Below are 22,220 nucleotides of genomic sequence, written 5' to 3' on the forward strand. Positions count from 1 at the left end.
CATTTCGTTATACGACACAAATAATACTCATTATTATCCGTCCCACAGACAGAATTTTGTTTATTTGACAGACCATCACAATATAATTAAAATTTAAACGAATATACCATGATACCCTGTCATTTCATGCCTCAATTATACAAAAGAATAATACTTTAAATGCGTTCCAAGTAGGCAGTAATCAACAAAACCATTTGGCACTACTCTGAATCAACATAAACATGTACAAATCATAGATTTGCTAGTATTTCTTAAAATCTATCTTATAGTGTAATTAAAGCATCCACTTATGTGATAAACACACATTTTAAATTCATATATATAATATAATAAAACTATATTCATAATTTCTAATGTATATTTTTCTTATGTGGCCGAACTCTAACAATGCCGGTGAAATATAAATGAAAATTTATATATATAAACAAAATCAACATTCTCATACCATATATTTCAACGTACATAAAATTTTTACAACTAAAATAGGTACTGACACAACTCTTTCACTCTACGTACTACGTATACGTAAAAGATTACTTCATTATATTTTTATATTTATTCGTGTATATGTTTTTTCTGGGGCGGATTTACACAAATTTCTACATTTTTATATTATTTACAAACATTTTAAGCGATACTACGTTTTTATCTAGTTAATCTAGGATCGTAAGGAAATACTCATAAATAATAGTCGAGAATCAAACCATTGTTATGAACAATTTTAATGGAACAAATACTTATTACTTCAAAAAACGTTTTAAAAAATTAAAATATTTTTTATTAAAAAAATCCATGGAATGTTCATATTTTTTGACTTTGCCAAACGATGGTAGATTCTCAACGTAAAAAAATAATTAAAAAACCGGTAGATAAGTAGTGTCTTAATTCGTTTCATTTGTCCTTAATTTAAAGTTGAAGATAATACTAATCAGCTGTTGCTTGATGTGCGTGATTAAATATATGTAACAGGTCCGAGACGATCTTTATTATAGTCTTACTGGCGAAACAAAATGGAAACGCTACAAAGCCAATTGATTTCGTTCATATAAAAGTTCATCTCAATTATTATTAAATTCATCTAAAGTAGAAAAAACTAACAGATTTTTTTTATCTACTTTGAGCTACATACAAAATTCTCGCAAAACATTGAGCAAATTGAGCAACAATAAACGACTATTTTTTACTATTAAGCGATATCAGGAAGCCATTTTTCTTTTCACCAAAAGAAATCTACGATTCACTTTTCATTTTCACGATAAATTTTTAACAAAAAGACCAACGTTTTGTACATGTTTCGACAAAAATACAAATTTCCAAATTAAACAATATATTTTTTAATAAATATGTTTTTAAAGTCCCGCACATAAAGTGACTATAATGCTTACATTCTAAAGATTCCTATTTAAAACGTATTTGGTAGTATTTACACCTAATAGTAGGTAACATTATTTTCATTAGTTTAAAAATAGAATAGTTTTTGTCACATGAAACGGCGGCACTCGCGTTTTCACGGTCGCATCGTATGGCACAACCTTTGGCTATAGAAGGGCTTTAATAGACGTTTAAAAGCTAATTTCTGAGTCCCCAAACTCCGCATTGCTACCCTGTTTTATCATTTTGACGCTGTCGTTTCCGACGACGACTTCTGTGTAATTTTTCTTGTTCTTTTGCTTGATGAGATTCTGCGCGTTGCTCCCAGAGCTTGAGGAAGCGTTGTCGCTGTCCGCGTATGGCAAATCAGTCATAGGTCCGTTCAGCAAACTGGCAGCGGAATTAGACTGTTTGAGTTTTGTCTTTTCTTCTTTTGTCTCCTCTTTAGGCGTTTGTAAGTCGTCTATGACAGCTTTCTTGGGGTCTATTTGAATTGTTTTCGCCTCTGTTAGTTTGTTTGGGGTCACCACGTTGATATACGGGGGGAGAATGCTGGACATTGTGGTTAAATTGACGGACCCGCTGTTTTTTTGAGGGCGTTCAAATTTTGTTCTAACTGCGCTGCGTCAAGGCAAAGAGGTTTTAGTTTCGGAGTTACTTTCGGAGGGTCGTTGTTGGCCCACGCATTGATGCGAGGAGGGTCGGGAGACGCGATAGGCGCAGTCTTTCTCTCTGGCACTAAGGAGTTCTTGTGATTCGTTTTATCTATGACGTTGGCCTCTATGGCCTTGGTCAGGACATTCTCTGGGGGTTTGGGCGATGTTGGTGTTATGCTGATTAGTTTTTCCACCTGTAAAAATAGTACAAAATATTATAGTTAAAATGTAAGGAGAGGTTTTAAAAAAGTAGCATAGATTGTAGATTAGTAAAAAAATCTTACAGCAGGTCCGTTTTCTGAGCTCTGTTTGGAGTTGGGACTCCGGTCTTGAGTTCGGTCTTGAGTTCGATCTTGAGTCCGGTCTTGAGTCTTGGGCTCAACCTTTTCCTTCTTGGGCTCAGTGAAGGAGGTCTCCCAGATGGTCGGCTTACCGTCAACCTCCGATGGTGATTCCTCGTCTATTGAAGCGCCTTCTACGGAGCTTAGTAACCTGAAAAGATNGAGAAAATAAAGATGTCGGCATAAATATTGAGTAATATTAAATTGTATCTCACCTATTGCCTTTATGTCGTAGTTAAGTCATTTCTATTATACGTGACGTCCACATTGAGAAGAAAAATTGCTAACGAAGAAGTTTTTGGGAAACATTTTTTTTTCTTTGAAATTCTTCAGGAAGATGATCATAGATGTACTTTGAATTACCAAATCCATTTGTTTTTTTTTTTACAAATACGCGGTAACATATTTTACTAGTGATCATAATTTTTGAGAAAGAATTTCGTTTTTTAACCCCTTGGCGTATACTACTAGTAGTGAATAAAAAAATATAATTTGTATAATTTATCATAACTACATATTTTAAATACTATACCTGTCTGTCGAATTAGACGGCAGAAACTTTGTGGTGGTCCGCGTCTCGGCGGCGGAGGTAGCCGAAGCATCGGCCCGCCTTGCGCTCGCGCCGCTCCGGGACGCCATTGGAATGTTGCCATATTCTTGTGATGCTACGGAAATTGGAGTTTTTTTTTAAATATAATTATTGTTTATAGAAAAGAAAAATTTACATTAGACAATGTATTAAAGTCAAACACGATGTACACTGATGGTGCGAAAAGCCTAAATAAACCCGACAAGTGGAACTTTTTATCGCTCGGAAAATCGATTCCCTTCAAGTAGCGAAGTGAGTCCTTACAAAATCCGCCAGAGTGAAGGCCTTTCGAAATTACAACTATCCAGTTTTGCCACTTATTTTGGAGCGCTGTACATCACCATGTGACAAGCATAATATGAACATGTAAAAAAAAATAAAGGCGCTGGATGCAGACCGCCACCAACCGACCAATATGGATTGGAAATCATTGGGCGAGGCCTTAGTTCAGCAGTGGACGTCTTGTAGCTGAAATTATGAAAGTTTCAAAGAAAATATACCTTTCAGAAGAGGTGGATATGGTGAATCCTCCGTTTCTGGTGGTTCCGGCGCCGCCGTTGGCGATTTGCTATGAGGGACCAGCGGATCCGTTGAGCTACAACAACCCGCTCGGTTTATCAACAGTGGAATAAGAAATAGTCAAATTATGTCAGTACATTCTGGTACAACCTCTACATCACTGTATTTGTTAAAAAATGAATTCAGTTTTGATCATGCTCAGTTTAAAAAAAATGGTCTATAATTTTATGGGCGTTATTTTAAGACAAATAGAAAAAATACTGAAGATTTTCTCGTCGTAGTTGTATACCGGAAAAGATAGAGTTTGCTTTCAAAATGAGTTGGATTCTCTTTTTTTTTTTTGTAAAAAACCATTAATTTCTTTATCATTTGCAATCATTTGGTTGTTAGGTCAACTGTAGTACTACTTACAGAATTGAATAACACTCGCATCGACTAGCTAGACAATATGAGGCATACTAGATATTTATGGCAAATATCAATGAAGCCGGAGTGTAATATGTACTGACATAATTTTGTCATAACAATAAAAAAATAAACAGATAGAAGATCGAAATGGAATCGGAAAAATGATAAGATCGGGTGCATTTCATCATTATTTATCTTTCAAGGACTTAAATTTTTNTAATTCTTTATTTACTCAATAAAATATTCTTTCAGGAACGGAAGATTGCTAACGCATGCTATACTACTCTGTCCATATAGAGCAGTTTCTAATTTGGCTGTTATTAAAATATTTATTTAACATTTTTCATACAAATATAAAAATTACATATTTTAAATTTTTAATATATTTTTTATATAATTTTTATTTTATTACACATAATTTTAATTTTTTACATATTTTTTGATGAAAAATGTTAAATAATTTGGCAATTTCGCCACCAACATGGTTACTATGACAACATCGAGTCGTGAAAGGGAGTGCCACATATATTAATAGTTAGATCAGATTATAGAGATAGGTGATTATTATTATAATAACGCAGAGGCTGGCAGGCATATTTTTTTCAATAAATTATGCTTAAGCACCTAACATTGAGTATACTCGAATAATGTCTAAATATACAGCAATCAGATTTTGAAGCGTTGGCATTTATTGGTTAAAATAATTGGCGACGCGTAAAAATCCCGTTTATTTGTCGAATTAAATAAAGCTAATATTTAAAATTACTGAAAAAATGCGTGTCTTTATCATTTTTTAATATTTGACACTCATTGATAAATCTTAAAAGGTTATTCATTAAATTGTTGGGTAAATAGGTAGCTAATATTAATTTTTCATTCTGTAAAATCTTTGAAAAATCGGTCGTTTAAAAAAAATACGACAAGCTTTTAATCTTCATTTGCCTGTTATGAAACTTTACTCAAAGCGGTAAAAAGTCGTAAATTGAATAAAAAATATTCAAAAAGATTTCCCACTCAAAAAAGTTTTGACAAGATTAAAAAAAAGTTCTCTCGCTGTTCTATTTTCAAAATGTCTGCCAGCCCGTAAGCGGCCGTTACCTAGAGTTCGGCGGCGGGTTCTCCTGCGGCGACATCGGCACGAGGTAGTCGCAGGCCGGGCCGCGCTGCCAACATGCCACGCTCAGTACACACGCGGACGCGGGGAGATTTGAAATTGGAATTCCATGGCCTTTGTTCTATTTTTGAATAAAAATTCAAATTGAGCCTCCGTGGTTGTTGTTGCCGCGAAAGCAAAAAAAAAATCGAGCCAATAACATTTTAGCTAGCGACTGGTCAGTGGCCAGTGACATTATAATATTTTTATTTATTAGCTGTAATTTTTTTTTTTAACTATATTTCTTATTAATGTATGATACATTATTTTGTCTGCTCTTAGAAGTAGTCAAATATGAAAAAAAAATCTAAGTTAAAAAATAGTAAAGAAGTAAAGATTTTTGTTTTAATAAAAATAGGCGTACTTGGAATTCATTAATAAATAAATAAGACTATGGAATATTTTTTTTAAATTCTTAATTATTTGACCACATAATATTCAATCTCCCCGAGTCATCCACTGTAAATCTACGCGTGCATATATCACTAGGCTTTATAAAAACATGACTTCTGCGTCAAAAAGCTTTATTTTTTTATAAAACCCAGTTCGAAGGGGCAAAGGTAAAATAAAAGAATAGATATAGGTACAGATCCTCGCTATAGCTACTAGGCAAGTATAGACACTCAATCCTGAAGATTTTCGACGTAGAGATTCTTTGAAATGTCGGATGACAAGCAAAAATGAATAAAACAAAACAATGGTAATGTTACAGATTGTTAACTCAGTTATTTTTTATGGTAACACTGGTCATGCATGACGTTTTATTTTTTAATGAGTTCGAGTTGGTGTGTTTTGGCCATTCCAATGAATCTCTGTCTAACTACGGGGAGTCTATGTCACTACATGGGTCCATTCGGGAGGGGGGTAGAGAAACAAAATAAAATTGTTATACATGCGCAATTCTCAAGCACGCGAAGTTTCTAACACCGATAAATAATAATTATGTAATTTAAAAAATGGATCCAGTTACTTGCTTCTAGTAGCCAGAGCGATAACATTTGGAAAAAAAGAGAAAAAGTCTCAAATTAGTTTTTTATATTTAATCGCATTTTTAAAGTGTAGGGTAACTATAATCAAATGGTAGGGAAATTCGGAAAAATTTAAATCAAATGCAATTTTCAGTGTTTGTTGTAAAAAAATCATTATTATTGACATGGGTGTTGTTCAAAGTTTTTATTCAGCTTCAAAAAATGAATTTAGATACAAATATTTTAAAAAAATCTGTCTGAATGTTATTGGATACAATATCTGTCAGACATGATCTAAATTATTGTTTTACAAAAACTAACAAAACTTATAGGATAACTTATTATCTACACAATGATACAACTATTGTTATATCATCTTTTTTCAATAACTGTTATTATTTTAACATTTACAACAATTTTATTTATTTTCTTTCTACTGATATTTTTCTCAGGACAAATACCCGAAAAACAACAAACCGTTATTACTCTTTATTTTATTTTTAAACATGGCAACCCCATTTTTATTTCTTATCAAAGATTTATTGACATGTCAGCACATACTAATTGAATGTCAGCACATATTATTGACATGTCAGCTCATATTATTGTCATGTCAGCTTAAAGTATTGACACAGAATAATTAAATTAATGCTACTGACAACGCCACTCTGTAGCGGAGTTTTGGGACTGGTTTGTTGTCGACACAACAATAAGAAGATAGTATTGACATGTAAGCTCATATTATTGTCATTTTCTATCTTTTTCTCCAACTACCCTTTGAACAACACCCTGTATATCATCGACGGAGGCGGGCTGTGTACCTGCGGTCCGTTGGCGTTGACCTGCACCTCTGCCGGGAGAGGCAGCAGCGACCGCACCACTGGTAACGAGGCGCTGACTATCTCGGGGTCCTGTGGGAGAATAGAGTGGAGCTCTTCAATAATATACGATGGAGACGGACGATTTTTAGACGGATTTAAATAAAACAACGCGGAAAAACTACTTTTTGCGACGTGAATTTATTGATATTGTAAAATAGAATTTTATTATTATTGAAAAATCTTGGCGGTTCCATCTATGTATGTTGACGGTCAATGTGAAAATTATTAATAATTAATTACCGATTATTATTTACATTTATATTTTTAATGAAAGTATTCAACTTTATTCCTCTTCTTCCAATGAAAGCAGTCTTCTTCAGCAACTTCTAAGTACTTACTTAAATATTTCTAGTCGCGCTTTTTAGAATAAAAACTGTGTCAACTGGACATCATGGGCGTTTGCCATAAGCGTCCGCTAATGTCCTATAATAAATTAGTTTATTCACTGGACTGGACATCATGGGCGTCCGCCATAAGCGTCTAACTTCATAAATGATATGCGCAAGTAAATAAATTAGTTTATTCGCTGGTCTTACAATACATTTAATTTATTCGTCCAAGCATTTACTCCTCTCGATCGCTCTTCATTTACAAATTTTTGCATTATATCAGTTCTGTGCAGTATTTCTCGTGGTGTACATGTCAACGTGAAATTGTGAACTCTGTCATTTTATAATATAACGCGTTAGATTGTAAACGAACAGTGGGTTAGGTTAGGTTAGGTTAGATTGTAATTTAACTACGTCAGATTATAATCTGACGGAATTCACAATTTTACGGTGACATACATATTATAAGTCTTTATATTTTTTAATGATCGTACCTGTGAGAACCTCTGCAGGCGGTCGAACATGCCTGCGAAGGAGGGCCGCTCGGAGGGCGTGGGGTTCCAGCACTCACACATCAGCCGGTAGATGTCTTGGGGACAGCCTGTAGGAACATAAAGACTGTGTTAGTTCGGTCCTTTTGGCTACACTATGGCTGGTTTTAGTGTCACGCGGACCGTCCGGTGCGGACCCGCTCCGGCGCTCCGCACGGCCAATCTGTATGAACTTCTAGGGAGCGTTTTAGAGTAATGCGGTCCGGAGGAACCGCTCGCTCCCTAGCAGTTCATACAGATCGGCTGTGCGGAGCGATCCGCACTGACAGTCCGCGTGACACTAAAACCAGCCTATGGGCTACACAGCTGTAAATCTTTGAAATGAAATACTTAGACTGGGTGCACGATCGTATTTTAACTTCAACAAACGTCAAAAATACGTCAAACTCCATACAAAAAACACCGGTTATCGTTTTAGTTACCGTTAAAGTTGGGTGGTGCAACTCAGCCTTAGGGCCTTTTTACGATCTCCAAGTAGTGTCAAGTAGGCTACTCGTTGCTAAGGCTATGCGTGCAGGGCGTCTTTGCACCTTTTTGTCACCGTGACAATAATATATCTGTCTCTTTTACACTTTTATAAAGAGAAAAAGAAAGACGGAAGTTACCCGTGCGCGCGAATAACCAATGAAAACCGTCTCGAAGGACCAAAAAAAAACCCACCCGAAGGACCAATGAAAACCGGCCCGAAGGATCAACGAATAATACACATCGAATCTTATTGTATTGTCTAACTCTGAAACTTAACAATTTACATTTCTTCTTTAACTGTAAGATAAGCGGCTTAATAAATGAAAGCCGGCTCAAAGGATCAAAAAATAATTAACAAATTGAATAGTCTACCAATTCTGAGACTTAACAGTGTAAAATAAAATATAACATAAAGGCACTGACCATAAGGTTTCTCCAGGCGACCGCCGCCAGAGACCATCTCCATGACCTCTCTGTTCGCGCAGCCTGTGTACGGCATCACGCCTAGAGAGAACACCTCCCATAGCAGCACGCCGAACGACCTGAAAAGACAAGACACATGAATTGCTAGCCGGAAAAAATGAACTATCATTCGCATTTATTCGATCCTCATCTTGACTTTGACTTGCTATTTTCATGGCACATAGCCCTTGAACTAATTCAGCAGGAATAGAAGTAACGGCGACCACGGACCAGAAAACTTAATGTAGACAGGCCTCCCACTAAGTAAACCGACGATCTCTGGTGGAGGTCTCGGGAAGTACCTTGATGCTGGCACCGCTAGACAGGTTTTTGTGTAAATTCCTTACGGAAGACCTTAGTTAGATGGACGTTCTTTGGTTCGATTGTTTACGGGAACGGTTTTCCCTGGTTGGATTTTTAACGACGGTCAAGATGTGGATCCTGGTTATAAAGGAACACAAGAGTTGCAGCAGTGGGAAAAAGCTAACGAATAGTCGGAATGTAACATGTTATAATAAAAGACATGAGAACTGATTAGATACTCACCAAACATCAGTTTTAATGGTGAATATCCCGTCAATATACGCCTCCGGCGGCATCCACTTGATGGGCAGCATGGCCTTGCCCCCCTTCTTGTAGTAGTCAGCTCTATAGATGTCTCTGGCCATGCCGAAGTCAGCGATTTTGACCACACGACCTGGACCGCGGGAGGTTAGCAGGCAGTTACGTGCTGCTATGTCCCTGTTGATATCATTGTCATTAGGTCATTTAGTTTCAATTGCAGGAGCACAACTTTATAATTTACCAGCGTGGCGGTAAACGGAAAATTGACCCACAATCACCACGCTGACTCTAGTCCCCTCTTACGTCATCATGCCACTCCCCTCTATAAACCTAAATCAAATCTATGCCCTAAATCCTAATAATCTACTTTAATGCTGATTTTAAAATATTATCTTCTATCTTTTAGGTTGTTATGTCCCCGTCAAAGCGAAATCATATTTATTTTTGTTCAATGGTTGATTCCAAATTCCAAACTGCAACATCCTCATCGGGAACACAGCTGTTAAGACAGCCTCCCGTTGGAAGGGTCTTTAAACTCCCGCTATATAGGAATTTCTTTACGTCTCTTATAAACGAAGTTCTTCAAGTCCCTGTTACATAGGAAGTTCTTAAAGTCCCCATTATAAAAGACGTTCTATAAATTGAAACGCACTTATGATTTCTCATTGACTGACATTTTGAAATAAAGACAGGCTAGAAACACACTAGGCGGCACCACTGGTATTTTGTTAACCCCCGTTATATGTATAAAGTTCTATAAGTCCCCATTATGTTCCCTTACCTGTGTATAAACCTCTTGGCCTCCAGATACCGGCAGCCCTTGCAGACGTCCAGCGAACAAAGCAGCAGATCCTTCATGGTGAGAGCACTGGCCCGCTCCGGCTTGGGGCGACTCTCCCGCAAGAAGTTCTTTAGGTCCCCGCCTGCTAGCAGCTCCAGGACTATGAAGCTGTGGAATTAGGCACAATTTAGAATGTCTTTCGCCCAAAGTTCTGTAGGTCTCCACCCAAAAGTTTTTTAGGTCTCTGCCCTCTCAGCAACTCTAGGACCATTGTTGAGAAATAATACACAACTTGAAATGGGGTGACTCTCTCGTGAGAAGTTCTTTAGATCCTCGCCTGCTAGCAGCTCCAGGACTATGAAGCTGTGGAATAAGGCACAATTTAGAATGTCGCCTAGGGGCGGATTTTGCTTTTGAGAAGTTTTTTATCGGGGACTATAATCCGTGGAATAAAGCACAATTTAGAGTAGGCTTGGGGCGACTCTCTCACAAGAAGTTCTATGTCCTCGCCTGCTAGCAGCTCCAGGACTATGAAGCTGTGGAATAAGGCACAATTTAGAATGTCTTTCGCGCAGAAAGTTCTTTAGGCCCCACCCAAAAGTATTTTAGGTCTCTGCCCTCTCAGCAACTCTAGGACCATAATGTTGAGAAATAATACACAACTTGAAATTGACACAGGCCTGCGAGCCTAGTGCAGAAGCTGTGGTTTATTACATCACAGGAAATGATATTTGTGAATAAAAATTATTTATTATTTATTTAAATGGGGTGACTCTTTCGTGAGAAGTTCTTTAGATCCTCGCCTGCTAGCAGCTCGAAGACTATGAAGCTGTGGAATAAGGCACAATTTTCAATGTCGGATAGGAGTGGATGTTCCTTGAGAAAGCTCTTGGATTATATCTAAAGCTGGGTACAAGATTTAATTTAGAATGTCGGCTTCTTGTCACTTGTGTCCAAAAAGTTTTTTAAGTACCCGCTCGCTGGCAATTCTAGGACTATATCGGCTTTATATGAGCACAAGCACATTTACAGGATCATAGAATTTCAACTCTGCCACTGCTTCGAGACAATAATGTGTTCTGGGTGGTTCTACATTATATCCATAAATGACATAGGCTGTAAATCTATACTTTTATACTAATATTATAAATGCGAAAGTAACTCTGTCTGTCTCTCTTTCACGCCAAAACCACTGACCCGATTTTGATGAAATTTGGCATAGAGATAGTTTGAGTCCCGGGAAAGAACATAGGATAGTTTTTATCCCGGTTTTTGAAACAGGGGTGCGCGCGATAAAGTTTTTCTGTGACACACAAAATTCCACGCGGGCGAAGCCGCGGGCGGAAAGCTAGTAATTTATAAAGTAAATCCAAGCAGGCAAAGCCGCGGATTTTTTTTTTTCAAATTTTAATATTTTATTATTTCGGATTGTTATGAAGGATAAAAGCTATTCTAATAACTTCAAAAACCCACTTACCGAGGATGCCTATCAAAGCATACTCCAATCAGGTGTACGATATTCGGGTGGTTGAACTTCGCCATAATGGCGGCTTCCATCAAGAAGTCTGACTCTGCCTGGCCGGTGGATAGCTCTGGTAGGGTCTTGACAGCCACCGGCATTTCTGCTGCGTCGCCGTTTCGGTGCCTGTACAAGCCTTGGTAGACCTCGCCGAAAGCGCCCTGGCCTAGTGCCCTGGGGGAAAATTAAATCAATGATGAAAAGCTCAAAACCAATCCAAATACACCTAATACCTAACTACGTCATATTTACGAGTACCTACATACAATTTTGCACAAATCCTACAAAATCAAAAATATTTATTCAATTTAGACCACAAGTGGCACTTATGAACGTAAAAAAAGAAAAAAGGTAGCCCTTATGGGGCAATTTACATGTCTCCTTATCTTTTGAGCCCTACCAGCGCTTCGAGACAAACATATGGCAAGTGCTGAGAAGAAACGCCGGAACAAACTCAGTCACCACTAGAATACATGAACTCATACGATTTATACGATTTGGTATGCACATTTTGATTAGGCACAACAAGTGCAATCACAGGTCACTATATTAAAAACCACATGCTCCACAAAATGGTGGCTAGCACTTCTTGGCTCTTGACACATCCAGTACCGGAAGATTAGAGACTCCTTTTATCCAGGAGCACAATTCATCTGTTGGCTAGATTTTAATTAAGAAGAAAAAAGAAATGGTAAGCACTTACTTGACCAGCTTCAGGCTCTCCCTAGACACCTGCGGCAGGCCCCTCACATCAATCCCCTGAGGCAGGATGCTCTCGCTTCCATAATGGGGGTTGAACGCCATGCTGAGGGGGTTTTCATTACCCCCAGGGGCGTTCCTGAGCCGGTGGAGCTGAACCTCCTGTTCTAGGAGGCGCTTTTGACGGAGTTCCGTCTCTTTTCTGCGTTGGTAGGCGTTGTCTGGAAAGTTTTTAGAAATTAGAGCCTGGTCAAGGGTATAAAATGTCGTAAAATTTTAGAAATAAGTCCGATAGCGAGGATATCAGTTTGCGGTTATAAGTAAAATGAGGAGTAAGATTCTCATCTCCCCGGACTTGGCTATAAATGCTAGATTGGGGTAAACATATCCAGTTTGGGCCATCCATTTATCCATTAGCCATTGTATTTCCCACTAAAATATACCTAGATCGGGTGGACGTGCAGAATGCATTTTTATCCACAACGGAGAAGCTATTGGGCAGCATCTCACCAGATGGAAATTAATGATCAGGCCGAAGATGAACGCGAGCTTCAATCGGAATCCTCACCCACAGTGGCCAGATACAGGAACTGGTTTCTGGTGGCGCATTTTTTACACCTTGTCTTGTCTTGTATACCTACTGGTGAGTAGAGTTTAACTAGTGTCCAGGTTCCCACCTCTCGTTTCCACCATTGTAATTCCTGTGTAGCCAGGATTTATAGCTTGACTGCCAATAAAAACGCAACCAATAAAGGTTAAGTGGTCCAGGTTCAGTATACTCACAGAGGTAGAGGCAGACACAAAGCACAGCGAGGGCAGACACGAACACCGCCACTCCCATCACCACCAGCAGCACCAGCGACAGACGAGGCCAGGACTCCTCCACTGCAAACACATTATCATCATCATCATCATTAGGGCAAAGATATTGGAGACAAGTCTTCACTGCAGGACTGAGAGCGAACAAACAAGGAATACCAAGAATGTTAAGTTACACAGATGATGTGCTACTAAATCGGAGTAGGGCGCGGATGTAGACTTTTTTTTTACTGAGACACCTTCTCCATTCTGCTCCGCTTTGTCTCGCTCAATGCTCAATGCACATTATTATCTTCTCCGCTCTGCTCAACCATTTCCACAATGCTGAACAGCGGTGACGAGACTTGTAAATAACGAAATTCTATTGGTTGCTTATATCATCTCGTCTCCTTTCCACATCAAGAACACAGGTATTTTATAGTGATCATGCGCGTATACAGGGTGGAATTTTGTAATGGTACCTGGAGGGAAAGTACTCTTAATATTGTAGATATAATTTTTTTCTCAAAGAAAACATTCCTTTATTTTTGAAAAGAAATATAACTGCATTCAAAGATTTCCAAAAATTTGCTTTCCACACCCGGGATTCGAACCAACTAAAATCTGTTAAAAATTACACCCTGTATTTTTATTGCATCTATCATTAGGGTTAAGTATAAGGATGAAATCTCTCTAACAAACTTGATAAATCAAATGAAAGGAAAACCATGAAATCTCAAATTATTTTAAATATGTACAGGAAATTTTGTAGTATGCATTGGTAAAGAATTTTCGAAAATCTTTGAATGCAGTTCTCTTTCTCTTCAAAAATAAAGTAATGTTTTCTTTCAGTAAAATTTTCTATCTACAGTATTAAGAGTACTTTCCCTCCAGGTGGCATTACAAAATTCCACCCTGTATAGTGGTGGAGCCGGGTGGGCCGTGCCCCCTTTAGACTGGAATAGAACCGCTCTTAGGGTGTTGGGCTACCGATTCGAAGATGGCCTCATATCATAACATGTCAAGGGAGAGGCCCCCCTGAAGAATTACCCCAGATACGCCTATGATAGTGTTAAATTAATTAATTCTCTGTACTCACATATACACTTGGTGTCGTCGTGGACGTCGGTGCTCCAAGACGAGGGGCAGTAGCAACGCACTTGGCTGCGAAACTCGTTCAGCGCCACGCAGCGGTAGTCGCAGCCGCAGTCCTGGAACAGATGGTTCGGTACACTTTTTTGCAAAATTGACTTCTTCAGCAGTGTGGCGGCGTAGCATGGGTTGGCACCCGGGGCGATCCTATGGCACCCTCTGGTACCCCCCAGAATTTTTTGGGTTACCTCGCGATTCGAAGATTGAAAGACAATCGCACCCCCCACCCCCCTCATATCATGACATAAACGGCAGATTTGCCGTGCAGATGTGCCAGTGAGTACTAATCTGCGCGACTTGTGTCACCCCCTGATGCTTGGCACCCGGGGCGGACCGCTACTGTCCTTCAGATTATAAGATGTTGATGATGATGAGCTGTTGATTGGTTCGTGTGTCACCCTGTGCGTCCACGCGCACTATGAGACCTCATAGTTATGTTTGTGAATACGGGCGTTAGTCTCCAAAAGTTTTCCAGTTTTCCACAACTACTGTCCTGTACTGCCTGTATCCAGGTGCTTCCCGTAACCTTAACCAAATCTTTGATCCACTGAGCGGAAGGCCTGCCTACGCTACGTTTTCCATAGTCGTCCCAATGGCTATGTGCACTGCCCACTGCCACTTACTTACCTATTAGCGGGAATGATGAGGAGGTCCTCATCATTTCAGTACACGCTGACTTACAAGTGAAGCGATATAAATAAGTACTTTTTCTGTGATGGTGATTTTGCTATAGCTTCTGGACTGGACGTCCTATGGCTAAAATGATGATTATGATTGGAGAATGTTCCACTACCGTGCATAGCGGGTATAATGAGGACTTCCCCAGGCCTTATATACGACGCGATGGTGACCTCACTGTACACTCTGATGGTTCGCGCGTTGCTGATGCTTCAAGTGTTCTAAAACCTTCCAGATGTTCACTCATGTGTATAACAGGTATGATGAGAACTTCCCCAAGTCCGATGTTCAAGGCGATGGTTACTTCACTATACCTCCTGACAATGATGCAGTAATCTAGCTTCTAGAATCTTCCACTCACGTGTATGGCCGGTATAATGAGGACTTCCCCAGGCCCGATATGCGAGGCGATGGTGACCTCGGAGTACTCTCTGACAGCTCGCGCGTTGCTGATGTGCGACCAGCCGCCGCTGCCGTGCTGGCCCTCGCCCTCGTTCGTGTTGCCTCCTGAGAGAAGACATTGCCATGTTAGTACAAAAAGTAGACATAATATAAGGTGCATAATAAGATTCACCACCGTCGCCTCTCAGGCAGCTAGGTACCATTAAGTGTACTCGTACTTGACTCTTGGAATACACCCCGCCTTTTACCTCCGCTTGAGGAGTCAAGCAGCTGCTAAGAAGGTATGGACCCATATTGGACATGATGGACATAATCCACAACACACTGACGGTCTAGGCTGATATTTGTAATTTTCGTGAGTAAGCAAACCAAGATTTTACATCAATTTCGGAAGATCAAGGGATGCTATTGATTCGTCACTGCCTTAAGACAGTTGGAGAGTCACGGAGTCTCCGCTTACTCTAGGAACTCACCCACCATTCAGCAGAGAAGTTCGAACTAGTGTTCCTCGAATCTTGAATCGGCATTCTGATAGTGACACTGCTGGGGCTGTTGATTCTTTTACAACTCACCCAGCCAGCCGCCGCCGCCGCGCCCGCGCACGCCAGCCCGCCTCGCGCACCGCCGCGCCGCGTACCGCCTCGTATCCCGGTGTTACTGGGTTACAGCTGCCACTAAGTGTACTCTTGGACTATCCCACCAGTTGGACTAGCCCTCTCCACTACTCCCCAAGCATCTTAGTTCATTCATCGAACTAGCGCTGTCGCATGCATCGAAATGTCGCCTTTTTTGAAACTTACCCAGCCAGCTACTTCTCCTCAAGTTACTACTGCTGAAAGTACCTACTCTTAGAATATATAACCTTCTGCTATTCCCATTGCTCTCTTTACAGCGCTGCCAATAAGGAGTCCTAAGTCACTAACGAGCGCGACGCGCTCGTGGTAGTTGCCATCATTATATCGGTGTGTCTCTCTTGTTGCTGTTTTTAGGAGACAATCGCGTCTCGCCGCATACTAGTTACCTACTTAACTAGGCTGCAAGCTAGGGATGCCATTGGTTTCATCGCGTTGTCTCCTCGCTGACCTAGGATATGTACTGAAGGATGCCATTAGTTTGATCACGCTCTTACTCACGCCACGCGTCGTCATCATCATCATCGAATTAGCGCTTCTAGAATGTCGCCTCCAATGACGAGTCCTAAGTCAGTAACGAGCGCAATGCGCTCGTGGCTGACTTGGATCATGTCATCTCGCCGCATACTGGCCAGTACGCCGCTAGAAACAGGTGCCATTGCTTTGGTCACGCACGTCGCGTCGCTGACTTAAGACTCCGCATAAGTGTGCTCTCTTACCAACCTAGCTACCAATGGTCTGGTCATTTCTGCGCCCCTCCAGGGTCTGCGCCCTGTGCCTGGGCACCGCTGGCACCGCCCTAGTTACGGCACTGACTTTAGGACGCCTCTAAGTGTATTAGTGTGGATGACTAGGTATAAGGAGACCGTCGCGCCGTGTACTAGCACGTAGCTAGATCAGAGCAAGGAATGCCATAGGTTTCATCGCGTTTGCTGCGTCACATTGCGTCGCGTTCTTCGCTGACTTAGGATATCGCGTAAGAGTATTCCCTGTGGTTCATCGCTGCCTTAAGACACTAAGTAAGTGTCTCTTACGTCACGCGTCGCGTCGCTATTGTTCTTGTCGCTGCCTTTAAAACACCATCGCGCTCCTTGCTGAACTAGGATACCGAACTCTCTGGATCACATCGCGTTCGTCACTGCCTTAAGACACTAGCTAAGTCTACTCCCACTCACCCAGCCATCCGCCGCCGCCGCCGCCGCGCAGACAGCCGCCGCCGCCGCCGCCGAAGCCGCCGTGCGCCGCGCCCGCGCACGCCAGCCCTCCCGCGCCCCCCTCGCGCACCGCTGCGCCTCGTACCGCCTCGTGACCCGGTGTTACTGGGCCAGAGCGGCCTGGCTTACTCACCTGCTACTTAGACAGCTGCCACTAAGCGTACCGCTCCTCAAGCATGTTACTTCATTCATCGAATTAGCGCTTCTAGAATGTCGCCTCCAATGACGAGTCCTAAGTCAGTAACGAGCGCAATGCGCTCGTGGCTGACTTGGATCATGTCCTGTCTCGCCGCATACTGGCCAGTACGCCGCTAGAAACAGATGCCATTGCTTTGGTCACGCACGTCGCGTCGCTGACTTAAGACTGCGCATAAGCTCTCTTACCAACCTAGCTACCAAAAGCCGAGCTGCCCCAAACAGTGTCAGCAACGAGAGTGTCGTCGCGCTTGTCGCTTACTTTAGCCTAGGACGCCTCTAAGTGTATTAGTGTGGATGAGTAGGTATAAGGAGACCGTCGCGCTGTGTAATGGCGTAGGCTATAAGCAAGGGATGCCATTGGTATCATCGCGTTTGTCTCCATGTACTGTGTAAGAGTTCTCTCTGCGTCACGTCGCCGTCGGCTGCCTTAAGACACTAAGTAAGTCTCTCTTACGTCACGCGTCGCGTCGCTATTGTTCTCGTCGCTGCCTTTAAAACACCATCGCGCTCGTCGCTGCTCTATGACACTGGCTAGTCTACTACAACTCACCCAGCCATCCGCCGCCGCCGCCGCCGCGCAGACAGCCGCCGCCGCCGCCGCCGAAGCCGCCGTGCGCCGCGCCCGCGCACGCCANTTAACTAGGCCACAAGCGAGGGATGCCATTGATTCAGTCACGCTCGTCGTGGACTAAAGGCACCTCCTATAATGTGCTTTCTTACTCACCTAGTTCAGGAGACTGTCGCGTCGCATACTGGCACCTAGGCTGCAAGCAGGGGATGCTATTGATTCATCGCGCTTGTCGCGTCGTCGCATCGCGCTTGTCGCGTACTTAAGAGACTAGGTAAGTCTACTCTCTAATTCACACTCAAGTAGTCGCCGCTAAGTGAACTCTTGGGGAGTTCCAAGTTCTCTTACCCAGCCAGCCGCCGCCGCCGCCGCCGCAGAGACAGCCGCCGCCGCTATTGTTCTCGTCGCTGCCTTTAAAACACCATTGCGCTCTTCGCTGACCTAAGGTACTGCATAAGAGTGCTCTCTGCGCCTCATCACTGCTTGAAAACCCTGGGTAAGTCTACTCCCGCTCNGCACGCCAGCCCGCCCGCGCCGCCCTCGCGCACCGCCGCGCCTCGTACAACCTCGTGACCTGGTGTTACTGGACCTGAGCGGCCTGGCTTACTTACCTGCCGCTTAGACAGCTGGAGATTCCAACCAAGAGATTCTTCCGTCGCTCCTCAAGCATCTTACTTTATCGAACTAGCGCCAGCCGCCTCTCTTTAAACAGTTACTGCTGAAAGTACCTGCTCTTTGAACACATACCAGCCTTCGGCTCCCTCCGTCGCTCTCTTAACAGCCGCCGCTAGCTCAGAGTCCTAGTCGGTGACGAGCGTGACGCGCTCGTGACCGTCGCTTCTCGCTGCATACTGGCATATAGGCCGCAAGTAGGGGATGCCATTGGTCCGATCATGCTCTTCGTTGATTTAAGACATTGTGCAAGTCTACTCTCTTACTGCCGTCGCTGTCTTTAGGAGACCATAGCGTCGCGCCGTGTACTAGCACGTAGCTAGATCGGAGCAAGGAATGCCATCATTGGTCTCATCGCGTTTGCTGCGTCACATTGCGTCGCGTTCCTCGCTGACTTAGGATACCGCGTAAGAGTATTCCCTGTGGTTCATCGCTGCCTTAAGACACTAAGTAAGTCTCTTACGTCACGGGTCGCGTGGCTATTGTTCTCGTCGCTGCCTTTAAAACACCTTCGCGCTCTTCGCTGACCTAAGACACTGGGTAAGACTACTCCCACTCACCCAGCCAGCCGCCGCCGCCGCCGCCGCGCAGACAGCCGCCGCCGCCGCCGCCGAAGCCGCCGTGCGCCGCGCCCGCGCACGCCNTTTTCGCTAATTTAAAAAGATCATTTAAATACATGCCATTGTGCAGCGCCCCTAGCGGCTACTTTCAAGAAACAAAATCTTCATAGAGTTTTTTGACGTACTCGCTAGCGAGCACACCTAACGTAAACTCATGGTAGGTACACTGATGATGAGTTGCTGTAATTTTGAAATCAAATTAAATCGTTCGTAATGTTCACATACGAGTAACATTAAAAGGAATGATTTCAAGACTAAACGGTTACAACAATTTTTGATTGGACATAGGCTGATTTTTGTGGCACAATTTATAAAATAGGCGTCTTATGGAGCTGAAAGTTTGCACGGAAAATCTCTCTCAATAATGCTTCTTTAATAACTGTCGTCTGCTTTTTTTTTCGTTGGGAAATTCCTTGCGTACCCACTGGCCAATGGCAGCAACCTTAATTTCGAACTCCTCCTACGTTCTTCTGATTAATTTCGTTGCGGGTCCAATGACAGTTTAACTTTCCCCGGGACAAACTTGACCTTCATTGGTTGGGTTTTTATGGCGGTCAAACTGTAGATCCTGGCTACACAGGAGTTGCAGTGGTGGGAACGAGAGGTGGGAATAGTCCCGTACCCACTGTATAGTCCCGTATCAACCATAAGGGCGGGGTATACCCTCTAAAAACTGACGGTGTCCTCGAGGGCCGCGAGTTATTATGCGAATTGGTCATTCGTCCACGGCAAGAGATCAATCGCATAGCGATGACAATGCCTATAACGTATTTGTATTTTTTTCAACCGACTTCAAAAAAAAGGAGGAGGNCGCGCCCGCGCACGCCAGCCCGCCCGCGCCGCCCTCGCGAACCGCCGCGCCTCGTACCGCCTCGTGACCTGGCGTTACTGGCCCTGAGCGACCGACCCAGCCGCCGCCCGCACCTGGATATCAGACATCATTAATAAGGCGCTTTTCGGAAATTAGCCAAGTCAAGTCCAAAAAAACAGTGGGGTGGGGATGAAAAATGAATAAATTTCATCCCCAGTCATCAGTTTTCATCAGTTTTTTTGACTTGACTTGGCTAATTTCCGCGTAGTGTAAATCCGCCAATACATTCTAAGCCGTGTGATGACGGCAGAGTAGAATACATTTGTCACCAACCCCTACTTCCCACGCGGGCTTAGGGACTACACATCAAACAGAGAACGGGCAGAAGCGCTCTCTGAAAAACATCAATCTTTCAAACTGCGATCTCCAACCCGCCTGGCAAGCGTGGGGTTTTTGGCAAAACCCTCCACTATAGTGGAGGAGGCTCATAGTCCAGCAGTGGACTGTACATTCATCATTATCAGGTACCGATGGAGACGGCCAATGGATTATTATGTATGTGGGACACGTCTAAACCGACGGTGTCCTCCGGGGCCATTCAAACGGAGCTACAAGTTCATCCTCATCATTTCAGCCACAGGACGTACACTGCTAAACATAGGCCTACCCCAATGATTTCCACAGGTTAGTAAGCAGCTGCATCCAGCGCCTTCCTGCAACCAGTATGTATGCCATCTTGTGGGTGGACAGGACATCCGCTGCGCTAATCGGTATATGACTTCCATTGCAAAATCTTGCTACCCCATCGGTCGTCAGTTCTGCCTGATATGTACACAGCCCATTGCAACTTCAGCTTGCTATTCCAGTTGTTATTCACACCTAACATAGTTTGTAGAAGAAGCATAAGGGTTCAAGATATCAAGTAGTTTCTAGAACAGATAAGAGTTCAAGATAGCAAGCTAGTTATCAGTTGTCACTNCCGCGCCCGCGCACGCCAGCCCGCCCGCGCCGCCCTCGTGGACCGCCGCGCCTCGTACCGCCTCGTGACCTGGCGTTACTGGCCCTGAGCGACCGACCCAGCCGCCGCCGGCACCTGGATATCAGACATCATTAATAAGGCGCTTTTACACTGCGCGGAAATTAGCCAAGTCAAGTCAAAAAAACAGTGGGGTGGGGATGAAAAATGAATGAATTTCAGTCATCAGTTTTCATCAGTTTTTTTGACTTGACTTGGCTAATTTCCGCGTAGTGTAAATCCGCCAATACATTCTAAGCCGTGTGATGACGGCAAAGTAGAATACATTGTCCCCAACCCCTACTCTTCCCGGGCTTAGGGACTACACATCAAACAGAGAACGGGCAGCAGCGCTCTCTGAAACATCAATCATTTAAACTGCGATCTCCAACCCGCCTGCCAAGCGTGGGGATTATGGCAAAACCCTCCACTATAGTGGAGGAGGCTCATAGTCCAGCAGTAGACTTTAAAGGGCTGTTGTTGATGATGATGATGCTGATTAATACATTCATCATGATCAGGTGATTGGCGATGGAGACAGCCAATGGGTTATGTATGTGGGACACGTCGAAACCGACGGTGTCCTCCGGGGCTATTGAAACAGACCCGCAAGTTCATCATTTCAGCACAGGACGTTCACTGTTGAACATATAATTGCTCCCAATGATTTCCACATCTCCCTATTGGTAGGCACCTGCATCCAGCGCCTTCCTGCAACCTGTATGAGCCCATCTGTCCATCCACTGCGCTAATCGGTGTATGACCTCTATTACAAAATCTTGCTGCCCCATCGGCCGTCAGTTCTGCGTGCTATATTGCATGTTGCAAGAAAATTGCAACTTCAGCTGGCGAACTACAGGACCTTCAGCTTGCCAATACCAACAGGATATCCAACATAAAATATCATTCATATTCATATCCAACATAGTTAAATACCTGCCTTGTCTAGCATAAAAAAATGTTTCTAGAACACGCCCAAGATAAAAGGCTAGTTTGTCACTCACCAGAAGTCCGCCCCGGCTGTCCGTACATATACCCGGACTCCGGGGTAGCGTTGGTATGCGCGCGGGCATGTTGCGAGCCATCATCGCGGAACACCCCGACTGAGATGCCGCCGCCGCCACCACCAACTAGCAGCGGCACTGAGTGGCCTTCTTTGTCCAGCTAGAAGAAGAAGATTGAAGGTTGAAAATGGAGAAAC

The 22,220-nt window shown here is 42.9% G+C and overlaps 1 protein-coding gene across 1 annotated transcript in view; it reads right to left on the reverse strand.

Moving 5' to 3' along the window:
- Positions 1 to 379: 379 nt before the first annotated feature.
- The window catches only part of Alk (Anaplastic lymphoma kinase), a 33,720-nt gene continuing 11,879 nt past the window's right edge, over positions 380 to 22,220 (reverse strand). Inside the window, exons 12-30 of the mRNA XM_028315489.1 lie at positions 22,024 to 22,183; positions 20,990 to 21,097; positions 20,010 to 20,117; positions 19,134 to 19,223; positions 15,249 to 15,394; positions 14,157 to 14,268; positions 13,043 to 13,144; positions 12,264 to 12,480; positions 11,519 to 11,734; positions 10,042 to 10,209; positions 9,243 to 9,437; positions 8,658 to 8,776; positions 7,710 to 7,816; positions 6,827 to 6,916; positions 4,983 to 5,119; positions 3,458 to 3,552; positions 2,901 to 3,033; positions 2,312 to 2,519; positions 380 to 2,221 (exon numbers count right to left, since the gene is read on the reverse strand). Coding sequence (XP_028171290.1) covers positions 1,937 to 2,221; positions 2,312 to 2,519; positions 2,901 to 3,033; positions 3,458 to 3,552; positions 4,983 to 5,119; positions 6,827 to 6,916; positions 7,710 to 7,816; positions 8,658 to 8,776; positions 9,243 to 9,437; positions 10,042 to 10,209; positions 11,519 to 11,734; positions 12,264 to 12,480; positions 13,043 to 13,144; positions 14,157 to 14,268; positions 15,249 to 15,394; positions 19,134 to 19,223; positions 20,010 to 20,117; positions 20,990 to 21,097; positions 22,024 to 22,183 — 2,796 coding nt within the window. The 3' untranslated portion in view covers positions 380 to 1,936. The remainder of the gene's footprint in view (positions 2,222 to 2,311; positions 2,520 to 2,900; positions 3,034 to 3,457; positions 3,553 to 4,982; positions 5,120 to 6,826; positions 6,917 to 7,709; positions 7,817 to 8,657; positions 8,777 to 9,242; positions 9,438 to 10,041; positions 10,210 to 11,518; positions 11,735 to 12,263; positions 12,481 to 13,042; positions 13,145 to 14,156; positions 14,269 to 15,248; positions 15,395 to 19,133; positions 19,224 to 20,009; positions 20,118 to 20,989; positions 21,098 to 22,023; positions 22,184 to 22,220) is intronic.

This window comes from Ostrinia furnacalis, unplaced genomic scaffold, assembly GCF_004193835.3.
Source record: "Ostrinia furnacalis isolate ACB-3 unplaced genomic scaffold, ASM419383v2 OfSCF5129, whole genome shotgun sequence".
NCBI lineage: Eukaryota > Metazoa > Arthropoda > Insecta > Lepidoptera > Crambidae > Ostrinia > Ostrinia furnacalis.